The sequence below is a fragment of the Apus apus genome, chromosome 20 (assembly GCF_020740795.1).
Source record: "Apus apus isolate bApuApu2 chromosome 20, bApuApu2.pri.cur, whole genome shotgun sequence".
Taxonomy (NCBI): Eukaryota; Metazoa; Chordata; class Aves; order Apodiformes; family Apodidae; genus Apus; species Apus apus.
Window position 1 is genome coordinate 3,234,447 of NC_067301.1, and position 12,580 is coordinate 3,247,026.

At 56.6% G+C, this 12,580-nt stretch overlaps 1 protein-coding gene across 2 annotated transcripts; it reads left to right on the top strand.

The window, feature by feature from the left end:
• Nucleotides 1-1,186: 1,186 nt before the first annotated feature.
• PERM1 (PPARGC1 and ESRR induced regulator, muscle 1) lies at nucleotides 1,187-9,207 on the top strand. Of its 2 annotated transcripts, XM_051637569.1 has the most exons (5): nucleotides 1,188-1,310; nucleotides 1,893-3,160; nucleotides 3,290-4,124; nucleotides 5,577-5,693; nucleotides 7,544-9,207. In XM_051637569.1, the coding sequence occupies exons 2-5, from the start codon at nucleotides 1,895-1,897 to the stop codon at nucleotides 7,621-7,623; spliced, it is 2,298 nt and encodes a 765-aa protein (XP_051493529.1). In that variant the 5' UTR covers nucleotides 1,188-1,310; nucleotides 1,893-1,894; the 3' UTR covers nucleotides 7,624-9,207. The 2 variants fall into 2 exon arrangements, with proteins under 2 accessions (XP_051493528.1, XP_051493529.1); XM_051637568.1 differs by having other exon boundaries at nucleotides 1,187-1,310; nucleotides 1,893-4,124.
• The last annotated feature ends 3,373 nt before the right edge of the window (nucleotides 9,208-12,580 follow it).

Genomic DNA, 12,580 nt, shown 5'->3' on the forward strand with positions numbered 1-12,580 from the left:
AGATAGGATGGGAAGACACCAGACCTCTTTCCTTCCATATTTTCTCGGCTCGACCAGCTCCCCGCATGCGTCAGCCCGGGGCAGGGATGAAGGAAGCGTGTCCTGGTGGCTGTTGACCCGGCGCTGCAGCTGCAGCCGCTGGCTGGTGCAGTGCGTGGAGGCAGCCACCACGGGGAGCTTCCTTCCCACGGGATGGCCAGGGCTGGCAGGGCAAGGCAGGAGGCCTGGCTGCCCTCGGGCATGTGGAGCAGGAGCTGGGTGCTGGCCCTGGCTCCTCGGGGCCTGCAGTGTGGCACCCCATCCCCATTGGGGAGCCCCGAGGTGGACACAGAGCACGTAGGTCCCACACGGGTGGCCACCTCCAGTTTGGGGCCTCCTGGTAACCAAAAGGGTGTCTGGAGGCTCAGGGCAGGACTGTCCCCCCTTGGGGCAGCAGGGGCTGTGCTCTGGGCAGCTGCTTGAGGGCATCTATTTCTGGTCCCTGGGACAGGGAGGGCATGTGGTGGAGCAGGCTGCGGGACCCACAGGAGCTGAGGGCTATTTCTGGCTCTGGCTCTGGTTGCTGACCCTCCAGGCCACCCTCGGTCAGTCTCTTCCCATGTAACTCCCTTGTGCCAGGTTCACCCTTAATCTCCGACCCAAGACTCCCACTGCCACCCCCACCAGATGCTCCTGGGTGGCATGGGACAGCTGCCATGTGCCAGGCAAGGTTTGTCACAAGACCATGATGCTGGCTGTGATCTTTTGGTGTGAATCTGCAGTGGGCTGGCAAGAAGTGCCTTAGGATTGCTATTGATAGGCAGACAATGCCCCTGAGGCATGTTTTTATCAGCCTAGAAATGGGTGACCTACAGACTGAGGCAAAGAGGTGGGTACGTTGCAAAAAGAGCAGTCATTGCCATCCAGATGTCATGCTCCAGCTTCTGCCAAAGGCTGTGAGCTCTGTGGCCTGGGGTCCTCTTCTCTGCTGGCCATCCCATGGAGCAGCCCCAGGCAGAAGGGAATGGTGGGCATCAGGAGTGGTCCCAGGGACCCCAGAGGCTGTGGCACAGAAACTCATCGACTGGCACCCTCTCATCTTCCCCACCAGCTTCTATATATGGGCCTGCCCTCTCTGAACCCGTCACACTGGGATCTCAAGTGTCACACCGGGGAGGGAGGGGGGGGGTGTCTAATTTTAGCCCCTGAATGGATCTGTGCTGGAGCCGAGCTCTCTGCCCCCGTCAAGGGTACAGCATCATGTTGTGCTGGGAGGACTTTCCTGCGTGGCTCTTTGAATGGCTCCATCACCCGCTGAGGTTGTGGCACAGGTAGGATGCAGCTCTGTCGTCCCTCTGCTTCTCCTCCTCCTGCTGGATCCCCCCTGCTGCCACGGGGCTCTACTGCATCTCCCTCCCCAGAGCCACGGGTACAGAGGGGGCAGCTGAAATGCCCTTGTTTGAGCTCCAGGCCACCTTCATGCATGATGCCATGGCAGCAGGAACTCTCCACACAGCGTGAACCTCCCACTTTTTCCCATGGGCTGTAGGGAGTAGGAAAGGGGTTTGTGAGGTGAGATGCTGCTGTGGAGGGCATCCCAAACCCGCTGTGCTGGGGGAGCAGGTGCAGAAGGGGCCTGAGGGGGGTAGTAGTGGTCTGTCTCACTGCTGGCTGGGTTATGCTCCAGCACAGCCATACTTGTCCTGCTGAGCCTGCCAGGAGCTGCCCTCTCCTCCCGTGGATTTCAGCTGGAAATGAGTGAGGATGAGGGAATGCGGATGGCTGGGAAGCAGCGCAGGAACCTGGGGGGGAAAGGGTTTGGGGCACACAGCTCGGCTATGTCTGTGGATGCCGGTGCCTCCTCCTCATGCCCTGATCTCTCTGCCCCCCTTCCCCTTGCTTCGCTGCTGCAGGCATGGATAACTTCGAGTACAGCATCCAGCTGAACGACAGGGAGTGGGCTGAGTTCCTCTCGGCGTCGGAGGAATGCGCCCTAGCGCCGGCCGCCCTGGCCACGGCGGAGGAGCAGTGTCTCAGTGACATTGAACAAGGGGACGGCGTCCCGGGGAGGGACTGCACCGCCGGGCAGCTCGCAGAGAGGGTGGGCAACAAGCCAGGGCCAGGCTGGGGACACTCTGCCCCACGTGGGGTGGCCACAGACACCTCCCTGCGCTGGCCCGGCGGCGGCCACCTCTCCCCGCCGGAGCTGCTCTCGGGCAGCGAGGACGAAACGGACCTGGGCTCGGTGGGCAGGTTCTTGTGTGACGGCGACAAGCCCGGCTGCCCTGCCTTGTCTCCGATGCCCAGCGCCCAGAGGAGGCAGCCCTCCTGTCCCCCCGCGGCCGCCCGGGCCGGCCCGGCGGGCACAGCCCCGGGCAGCGCCGGGCAGGACGCGCCATGTGAAGCAGCAGCGGCCGCGGAGCCGGGAGCAGCCGGCGGCAGCCAGGCCATGGAGCCTCCCAGCTGCACGGATGGAAAAAGAACCCCTGAACGTGGAAAGGATGCGGGAGAGGAGCAGCCCCGCGGCAGCCCGCTGCTCGCACAGCCCCCGGTACCGGGCAGCTCACCGGCACTGGCCAGGAAAAATCCCAGCAGCGCTTCCCGCCCGGAGCCTGGGATACAGGGATCCCCGCGGGACCCATCCCTGGAGACTGCGGCCAGAGCCCGGGAGGAGGCGAGCGGGGACAGGGCAGGCACCCAGCCGAGCTCCCCGGCGGGCTCCCCGGACGTGGTGAGGCCCAAGGTGCCAGGACAGCCGCGGAAGAGCCGCAAGCAGCGCGGAGCCGCTGCCAGCGAGGCAGCCCCGGGGGACAGGGAGCCCGCGGGGGCTGCGGCACAGGGGGCTGGGGCTCCCGTGAAGGCCCCTTTAAGCTCACCAGCCTCCTCACGGAAGAGCAAAGGGAAGGAGAAGGCAGCCAGGCCAGCTCTTGTGAAGCTGGGGAGCGAGGAGGGAGGGGAGGGCAAACGGCCGGTGCCCGGCCCCGGCACGGAGGAGGGCGATCCGGCTGTGAGCGCTTCCCCGAAGCAGAAGGTGAAGGAGCTGGGGACACAGCCCCCGGGGAAGGCCACGGCCACCAAGCAATCAAAGCCAGGGCAGGCTGGTGGCTTGGGCGTAGGTGACACTGTGCCAGTGATCCCTGCCAATGGAGCTGTGGCTCCTCTGGGTGATGCGTGCCAGGAGGTGCTGGGGAAGCCTCTCCATCCCAAGAGTGTGGTGGCTTCTGGAAGGGATGGGGCTGGGGGAGCTCATGGGGAGCCTGCAGCCAAGACCCCTGTGGAGCTGGATCCTCCAGGCAAGGCATGCCAGGAGGTGCTGGGGAAGCCTCTCCATCCCAAGAGTGTGGTGGCTTCTGGAGGGGATGGGGCTGGGGGAGCTCACTGGGAGCCTGTTGCCAAGACCCCTGTGGAGCTGGACCCTCCAGGCAAGGCATGCCAGGAGGTGCTGGGGAAGCCTCTCCATCCCAAGAGTGTGGTGACTTCTGGAAGGGATGGGGCTGGGGGAGCTCATGGGGAGCCTGCAGCCAAGACCCCTGTGGAGCTGGGGCCCCCGTGCTGTGCAGCCGAGGCCCCTGCAAGGGCAGACACCCTGGATGTGACTTGGCCCGAGATGTACGAGTATTTGTTCTGTGACTCCCAAGGGGAAGAAGAAGGAATGGAGGACTCTCTGGAGGGGAACACAACACCCTTGGAAAGGGAAATATCCTTGCCTGAACTGTATGAGTATTTTTTCAATGAACCAGAAGGAAACAGGAAAAAAGCCAAGGGTAAAGATAGGAAGCGAAAGAAGTTCAGCAGCTTGGACCAGGCTTGGCTGGAAAACGAGGATCCTGACTCGGCTCCCATCAAAGACTCCCTGGTTATCTCAGTCCCTGAGGTGTCCAAACACTTCTTTCAGGGTGGGCCTGAGAACAGGGCAGGCTGGAGAGGGATCTTCCCAATCGCTCCAGCCTCTGAGGTGAAGAAAGCTGTGGGGGCTTTGAAGTCCCTCCTGCAAAGGCCGATGCAGCTGGTGAGAGGCCAAGCCCCAGCTGCCCAGGCTCTCGTGCGGAGGGGATCTGGAGAGAAACTTGCCCTCGTCCCTCTGGCTCCACTGGGAAGAGGCCAGGAGCAACCAGAAGGGTTGGACATGGCTCTTGCACTGACAGGTAAAGCACTGTTACCCCCTGCCAGGAAGCCCTGGCACATTTCCTTGCCCCACGGCAGCCCTGGGCTCTTGCAGGGATCTTTGGATGGGCGGCTGAGGCCACCACCATGACATGCTGTGTGGCACTGGCTCTCTCTCCTGATGCTCACAATGTCCCTATGCTAAGATAATGCTGCTGGCCCAGCCCTGCAGGAGGCATGGACAGGGAATCTGGCTGTATTCTGTGCACAACTGGCTTTGCTCCCCACAAACTCCAATGCTGGGGCTCATGACAGCGTGCATGCTACCAGCTGAAATCAGTCTGGCCCAAAGTCCCTCTCCCAGCTGACTCAGTTATCCCCCTGATGGATATAATGATATAACTTACTGTGGATCTGATCTGTTCTTTTGCACTCTGGCCAAGGAAAGCTTCCTGGAGTGGCTGGTAGCATTAAACATGACATGTCTGGTGTCATTGCAAGGTCTGGGGGGATAGGAATCCCCTCCCATTGCCATCCAGCTGCCTGCAGAACCACATACCTGTGGTTCTGGTTGAGGGAATGGGAGGCAAAGCAGCAAAATCCTTGTGTCCCAAAGACCTCATGCCCCTGAGATGAGGCAGTGGCTGCTGAGCTACTGGCTTGTCAGGTCTGGGCTGCTAATCCATCTGATACTGGTAGGGGAAAAGGTGCTCATGGAGTGGAACATGCCCAGGGCTGCCCACTGAAAGAGGTGAAGGGGACTTTAAAGCACAAACTCATTTGAAAAACACCCTCCTGAGACCTCAGAGGTTAACTGAGTATTAACTGGAAGGGAGGGGAGAGAAACAGGAATGAAGGGAGAGCAAGTCTGACCCACTAGGACAGCCAGTGTGTTTATCTTAAAGCTTATATGATGCTCACAGCCCCAGTGCCTCACAGTTAATATTAAAACCAAATAATGAATGAGTCATCCCAGAGGGTGCCTGAAAATAGAGCTTCCAGTCTGTTTGCACAGAGAAAAACCCCTTTGCCAGGGTCGAAGCTAATTAATAAGCCAGCTTTAATTAAAAGCCTGATCAAATAAACATAGGAGTAAAAATAACCTGCTCTCGCAACATATCTTCAAGTTGTGCTAGACTGGAACTCCAACAGAGAAATGCAGGGCACTGAGGGTTGTTTTCCTCTCTGGAAGTGGCAGGTGGGGCAGTAGGTGGGGTCCCAGGGGGACCTGCCTGCAGCCCCAGGGCACAGGGCTTCCCTCGGGGTCTGAGCAAAGGGTAGAGCTGAGAGGGGTGAAAAATGTTCCCTGCTCCTCAGGAAACACACCCAAGTCCTAAACAGGACTAGGGCAGCAGTGAAAACAGGTCTTCTGGGAGGGCAGATGTGTGACCAAGGTGTGTTTCTCTGGGAGGGCAAAGGGATTCACTGCCCAGAGGGATGGGAGGCAGAGGAGATGGTGTAAAAGCCCAAACCTCCTTCTCTTCTCCTCGCAGGGACGCCCGAGGTTCCGCTGGCGCTGACCCACAAAGACATGTGCCTGGTCTTCTGTGCCTTTGCCTCCTGGGCAGTGAAGACCTCCGACCTGCAGGCTCCAGATGCCTGGAAAACCAGTACGTACAGAGCCCAGCCTGGTGGGAAATGGGTGGGAAGGACCTCGTGGAGGACACGGTGGGGAGAAAGGCAGGGATGCTGAAACACCTGACACTGCCTGTGGGGACATGCAGTCGTTTTGCTGCTTTTCCAAAGTGTCCTGTTACTTCCTAACACCTTCTCTCTCCTGTAGAAATGGCTGTCCTGGTTCCTACCTACTTAGGTTGTCCTTTCCCCACACAAAGTGACTGCTGACTTGAACTGAGCCATAGGACAAGTTGGTATCCCTAGCTTTGGCCCTGCTCCATGCAGCCTGGTAGGGACCAGCACCAGAACCAGGGGACAAGAAGCTTCTTTAGGATCCATGCTGGCTAGAAGCTGGATCAGGACCTTAAGTGTGCAGGTTTATACTCCATCTCAGCTGGAACAAATGCACATATTTTTCTAACATGCCTAAAGGTATAATTTTTTTTTTGTTCTAAATCACAGATTCATTAAGGTTGGAAAACACCTCTAAGATCATCAAGTCCAACCATCAACCCAACACCACCATGCCCACTAAACCATGTCCTGAAATGCTCAGCTGAGGTATCCTGGTGCAGAGTCCTGCAAGCAAACAGAGCTCTCCCAGTTCCTCTCCAACCACAGCATTTGAATAACTGGTGGGGACAGAGGGAGCTGGGCAGCAGGAATTAACTGAGCAGCAGCCCAAGGGCTGCAGGTCACTGGATGAGCAGGACAAGGGTCCAGCCCATGGGCACCACAGAGCCCCCACCATGGGGTGAGACACCAGGGCCAGGGCTTCCCACTGCTTGTCCCAGGCAGGAATGTCCCCCACTAAGGTCACACAGGAAGCTGACACCCCTGCCTGAGAATAGCTCATTAGCTAAAGTTGCTGGGAGCAGTCATCACAAGGAGCTTTTGGCCTTTCCTTCTTAGTATGAGATGGTAGACGTGGCCTCAGAGAGGGTGTGAAAAGCAGGATCTGGGCCTCGTGCCCCAGGGATTGCATAACCCAGTGAGCAGGAGGGGAGGCCAGAGGCCTGGCTGGCAGCCTGGGCCAGCAGCTCTCTTCTGGCATTTTAGGTTCTAACAAGTTGGATTTCCCTGTCTATATCTCAAGTTCTGACATGTAAAACCAAATCAACTCTGAATTCAAACTGGGAAGTCCAAAGGCATAGGGTGGGCTCTCAGTCTAGCTTGGGCATAGATCAGGGGAATTTTACCTCTCTTAAAAGCCAAGCTAAAAACAGTAGCAGAAAGTACAAAGAGCTTGATTCTGTGTATAATCTGCATTAGTTATATTTTGTAGCTTTACATTTTCTGATTCTGGGTTTGGGGCATTTTCTGCTTTTGGCTGGGATCAGGGTATCCACAGACAACCCACAAAATGGTTATTTTTCTTGGCATCTTCCTGGTCCAAACAGAAGTAGAAAATGAAGGGACTGTCCTGAATCCCTGGTGACTTTTCCTACTGTGGCCTTCTCATCCCAGATTAGACCCCCTAGATCTCCACATGAACCTGTATATCTAACGACCACCCATCTCCTCCACATGCATTAAGTCTGTGTTGTGTTTCTCTTCCAAAACAGCCATTTCTTGTCAAATGGTGGTGTGATCCACATGCCCAAGCTGTAGGACTAGCTGTGGTTGGTCAGGCTGGGCATAGGTCAGGACTGAACACACTGGGAACCAGTGGGAATGAGGAGCAAAGGCAGGAGGGGACTGAAAAGGGACGGGAGTGACCCCCCCCACATCCCATTGACCAGGATGAGCCAAGTAGCTTGTGATCTTAAGGGTTGGAAGAGATCTTCAGGTTTGGAGGAAGCACCCAGACTCACTCTGGGAAATGTGTTGGGCTCTTTTCCAGTGTTCCTGGCAAGTTTTGGCACCCTCTCTGCCATCCGCTACTTCAGAAGGCAGGTCAGAGAAGGACACCCCCGGGTCTAGGCTCTGCACACCAGAGGTGCTTCCCAAGGACATGCCAGGATGGTGGAGGTGGAGACTGAGGACTTTGTTCTTGGGCAGTGTGAGAAGCCTGGATCCCAGCACCAAGACTTCTCTGGACCCATCCCTAAAGAGGACAGATGTCACAGGGAGCAGGATCCTTCCAGTGACAGTCACTTGCAATACGGTAGGCGGTTTGTACCCGTGCTGGACAGAAGAGGAGCCCAGCCTGGGCTCTGGTCTTTCTTTGCACAACTTCTTGCATATTTGTGCCATCTCCTAGGAGTAGTCACAGTGTCTGTTCCAGGGCGCTGCTTGTCCGTCCTCCCTGCTGCAGCCACCTGGTGGCAAAGGAGGACATGGAGGGAGGGGAGAGCAAAAAGAAACCAGGAAAGGGCTTCGTTCCCATGAAAAGGTTGGGGTGCCTGTGAAGGACAAGAGGAGAAAGCTTTGGGGAAGAGCTGTCTCTGTCCAAACATGGTCCTTTGCTAAGCATGTGCTGGCTGCGTGCAGCTGGCTGGGCAGGAGGATGGAGAGGCCACTCACTTGGCAAGGCCCAGGTCTCCTGTGACTGGTTTGGCTCACTGCAGGAGGACTCATCCTCTTGGATTTCACTCCAAGAAGTCACAGCTTGGCCTAACGGTTCAGGAGGCTGAGATAGGGTTTCCTGGTGCATGTGGTGGCCTCAGCCCTGCTGAGCCAGAGCTGTGGATGTGGTGTTTGTCCCAGAGGGTGAAGAGCACCCACCGCAAGGACACGTCTCCCATGGGCAGGGGTCAAGCAGCCAGAGCCAGGGAAAGGGGCAGCTGGGGAGGGTGCTGTGGGATGGAAAGGGGCTGCAGGGGCAGCAGGAAGTGGGGCTGAGCTCTGGGAAGCCTCAGGAAAGAGCCCTGATGAGAACAGGAGAGCGTTGGAGAGGAGGATGTACGTGTTTGGCTCTAAGAATCATCAGATGAAGGGTCTAGAGAGATAGACCAGGCTGGGAGGAGATGGGGAGTGAGGAGCTGCCATGGCTGAGTGTGCAGCCTTGTGGGGCTGGGGAGGGTGGAGGGACCCAGGATGGAAGGTGGGGTGAAAAATGAAAAGTAAGTGGTTCAGGTTCTTCACTGTCTCTAGTGCCTTCCTGATCACTCAAGGGCATTATTCATGAGGGGTTTTCTTCACTCCCAAGTCTGATAACAGCATGAATGTCAGGTTTGTTAAGCACTTAGGGACCAGATCCACAAGGGTACTGGGGGAAATCTGCCCAGAAGACCTGTGTGGATCTGCCTGTGAGCTTTACAGGAACAGTCTGTGGCAACGTTTGTCTTAGGAAACGAGGGAGAAGAGGTTTAGCTCCTTCCTTGTGCTGCAGAGTGCCATGCAACTTTAATGTGTGGGAGGTTGTACTTAAGACCATCTATTATTGCTGATAAGAGAGCAAACTACCGTTGTACAGTGAGATACGTGGCAGTGAATAGCAAGAAAGAGGGATGTTCAGGGTCTCTTTGGACTGTAGTAGCTGGATGTCCAGTAAGAGGAGTTTTGTGGAGGAGGAGAACACATAACATATGCTGGAAGCTTCTAATAAACATCTATCTCATGTAATACTTCTGTGTACATTCCTGTGTCTGCATTGTTTGTGTGTGAAGCTGTTGAATGAGCACTGGGCTTTGGAGAATGAGAAATCAATCCATTCTGTGTCTGTTGACAGAAAAATGAGGGAGTTGATGTGCTGGTTGAGGAGCCCTGGGGGACAGAGTATGCAGGGAGATGGGCTGTTTCTCCTCTTCTTTGGCTCAGTCCTCATGCCAGCCCCTCTGAGACCCATCCTGGCTGTCACATGTTGCTAACAGCCTGATCCAGAATCACAGAATGGTTCTGGTTGGAAAAGACCTTGAAGATCATCGAGTCCAACCATTGACCCAACTCTACTGAGTCCAGTGCTTAAACCAGATTCCTAAGCAGCACATCTGAATGTCTTTTAAACAGCTCCAGGGATGGTGATCCAACCACCTCCCTGGACAGACTGTTCCAGTGTTTAATTACCCTTTCAGTGAAGAAGTTTCTTCTCATGTCCAATCTAAACCTCCCCTGGCAAGTCATGCAGAGTGAAGTCCCCAGGGTAAGGGACGTGCCTAGATCCTGAGCTGTCACTGCTGACTTCTGGCTTGGTTGGAATTGCTCAGATTTTGTGTCTTCTAGCCTTGTCACACAAATCTGGAGGAAATAATGTTTTCCCTTCAATTTGCAGGTGCAGGAACAGTTAATTTCCTTCCCAGCCATGTACAGTGCTGGCAGTTCATAAATGATTGTGCCAAAAGTCACTGAATTGAAACAGTTGGGAGAGATGTTCTGGTTTGTCTCAGGGATTACAGAGTTGGCCTGACTCCCACCCCAAGGGATGCAGGATCCATCTCACTCCCTCACTGCCTCCATCCTACTGTTCAAAAAGCCATCCTGGATCCTCCCAGGAGAGCTCAGTACTCTGTGAAGCTGGAGGTAACACAAGGTGCCTGTCACCTCTACCAGCTGTTCCCCTTGCCTGTCTCTGATAATTGGTGTCTGATCCTTCAGAGCTTGGGTTTGGAGACATGAATATGATTTGGCACCTCCCCCTGCTAAAAGTTACAGAAGGTGCCAGATGATCCATCAGGTTGTAGGTGCATTTCACACTCCTTTTGTTCTCTACTGGAAGAAGGGGATGAAATAAATATTTCAGAAGACAGATGTTTTCAGGCCTCTGCAGGAGATATTGAAAGATCTTGGTATCAGGAGATCAGCCCTGGGAGTGTCTGCTGCACACAGGCAAACAGCAGTGTCTCCAGTGTCCTTGAAGGAGACCAGCCTGGGCTTGCCTGCAATTTTAATGCTTGGTTTATTCTCCAGCCTTTCAAGCTCTCTCCTCTCCCTCCACGGCCAGGTCATCTTGCCTGCATCTCACCTCAGCAGCCACCACAACAGGCACGACCTTCTCAGTGCATCCTGGCTGTCATGAGCCCGTTTTCCCTTCACCAAAGGGAGGGGGAGTGCTGGAGGTGGGAGCTGTGCCATCCCACCCTGCCTCGCACGTAGCTCCCACATCTGACACCCCGTCTTGCCAGGCGGATGAAAAAGTCAGGCAGGTGCACACTCAGGAGCTGCCTCCATCTTTCATCTGGCCTTGATCTCCATGTCTCCTTGATCCCCAGCGGCTGCCGGAGCCCCAGCCTGCAAGAGGGCTGCTCTCTCCCCCTCCCCTGCAGCCACCACTTTGCTCCTTCCCTCCTTTATTTATTTTTTTTTCCCACTTCATCCCTCTAACAAAACCAGAGCAAAGCCTCCCGTGGACATTTCTGCTCAGTGTGACTGCCTTCCCCCCACACTTCAGAGGGGTTTCGGGGGGCTGGCAGCGTGGGGCCAGCCCTGGGGGTGCCAGCCCTGGGGGTGCCAGCCCTGGGGGTGCAGCAGGCAGAGAAGAAGGAATATCACCTCCCTCTTACCCAGGACCGACAGAAACCGGTTGCTTCAGCCATCCCGGCCGTGAGAACATATTTTGGTGGATTCCCCCACCCACAGGGCACTGAGGGAGTTGCTCATCACAGACGGAAGCGAATCCCGCACATCTTCGGCTCCTCAGGGAACCGAGGGCCCTGCAAGGGAGGTGCTGGCTCTTCCCAGCAGGATTAGAGACAGCAGGTTTGCCCAGCAGCTCCTTTTCCTGACCTCCCGTGTGGTGTCAGGCAGCAGCTCACGGGCAGGGAGAGACACGCTCACCCCAAGTGCCCCCCCCGAGGAATTCCCAAACTTCAAGTGTCTTCCTAAATCCAATCAAAGAAAAAAAAAAGATGCCAGAGTCCACACAGAGGGCCAGAGCGGGAGCGGGGTGGGCTGCTCGGCTGCAGCCACGCTCTGCCCTCCCTCACTTTTCCTTTCAAACTCCCGCAGCCAGAGGAGCAGGTCTGTGGTGGTTTGGGGGCTTTTTTTGGCCGTGGGGAAGGGCCCCCAGGGGTGGCTGCGGGAAGAAGCTGAGAAGCTTTTCCTGCTCCAAACGCAGCCCGGGAGCCGTTCGAGAGACGCCGGACGCGCCTCTGCCGCGAGCACAGGGAAGAACAGCGAGGATAGAAGCGGGAGAGGTGAAAGGCGAAGACCCCAGGTGGTTTTGGGAAGCAGGGGGAGAAGGAGCAGAAGTTCCCCTGTGGGGAGACGGCGGCTGTGCCCCTGCATTCACGGGGGGAGCACCCCCTGAAGGCGCCAGGAGGGGCTTGGATTTTGCGGCCAGAGGCCTCTTGGTGCTGCAGCTCCTGCACTGACCCCGCGGGCAGCGCTTGGAGCAGCTGCGGGCCCGGCGGGAAGGGCTGGCGGAGGAGAGGTTGGTGGAGGCCTGTGCCACGGGAGGGACCCCCTGGGGAGCAGGGCAGGGCTGTGAGGAATCCCCTTGAGGAGGAGGGAGCAGCAGGAACCACCAGGCTGAACTGCTGGGGGAGAGAAACCGGGAGCAGAGGGATTTGGGCGGGAAGTGTGTGTGTGGGGGGGGTAACGTGTGTAGGCCCCGCTCTGCGTCTGTGTCCTGCGAGTGCTGGATTAGTGTGAAGTTATTCATTTTTCCCCAAGTTGAGACTGTTTTGCCCGTGACCTTGTCCTTTGTCTGCACCCACGAGTTGGCCTTTGTCCTCCCCATCCCAACGTGTGTGTGGGGGGAGTTGAGCCAGCGGCCCCGGGGGCTGCTTCTTGCTTTTCGTGTTAGGCCCAACCTTAGGCCACAGGCTCCACTTCAATAAAAAACGTCTCTCTCTGCTCGTTATTCCTTGGGCAAAAGAAGTGTGACAACGTGGCTTGGAAATCAGCAAGCAGAGGGAAAAGGAGCAGCCCGTGGTGCTCCAGCAGCTGCTCTGGTTTTCCAGCTACGGTTTCAGGAGCGGGGGGGCCCGATCCAGGACTTTTAGCACTTGGAGGGAGAAGGGGGGTGGAGAGGTCGTTTGTCAGCCAGTGAATTGTTGGC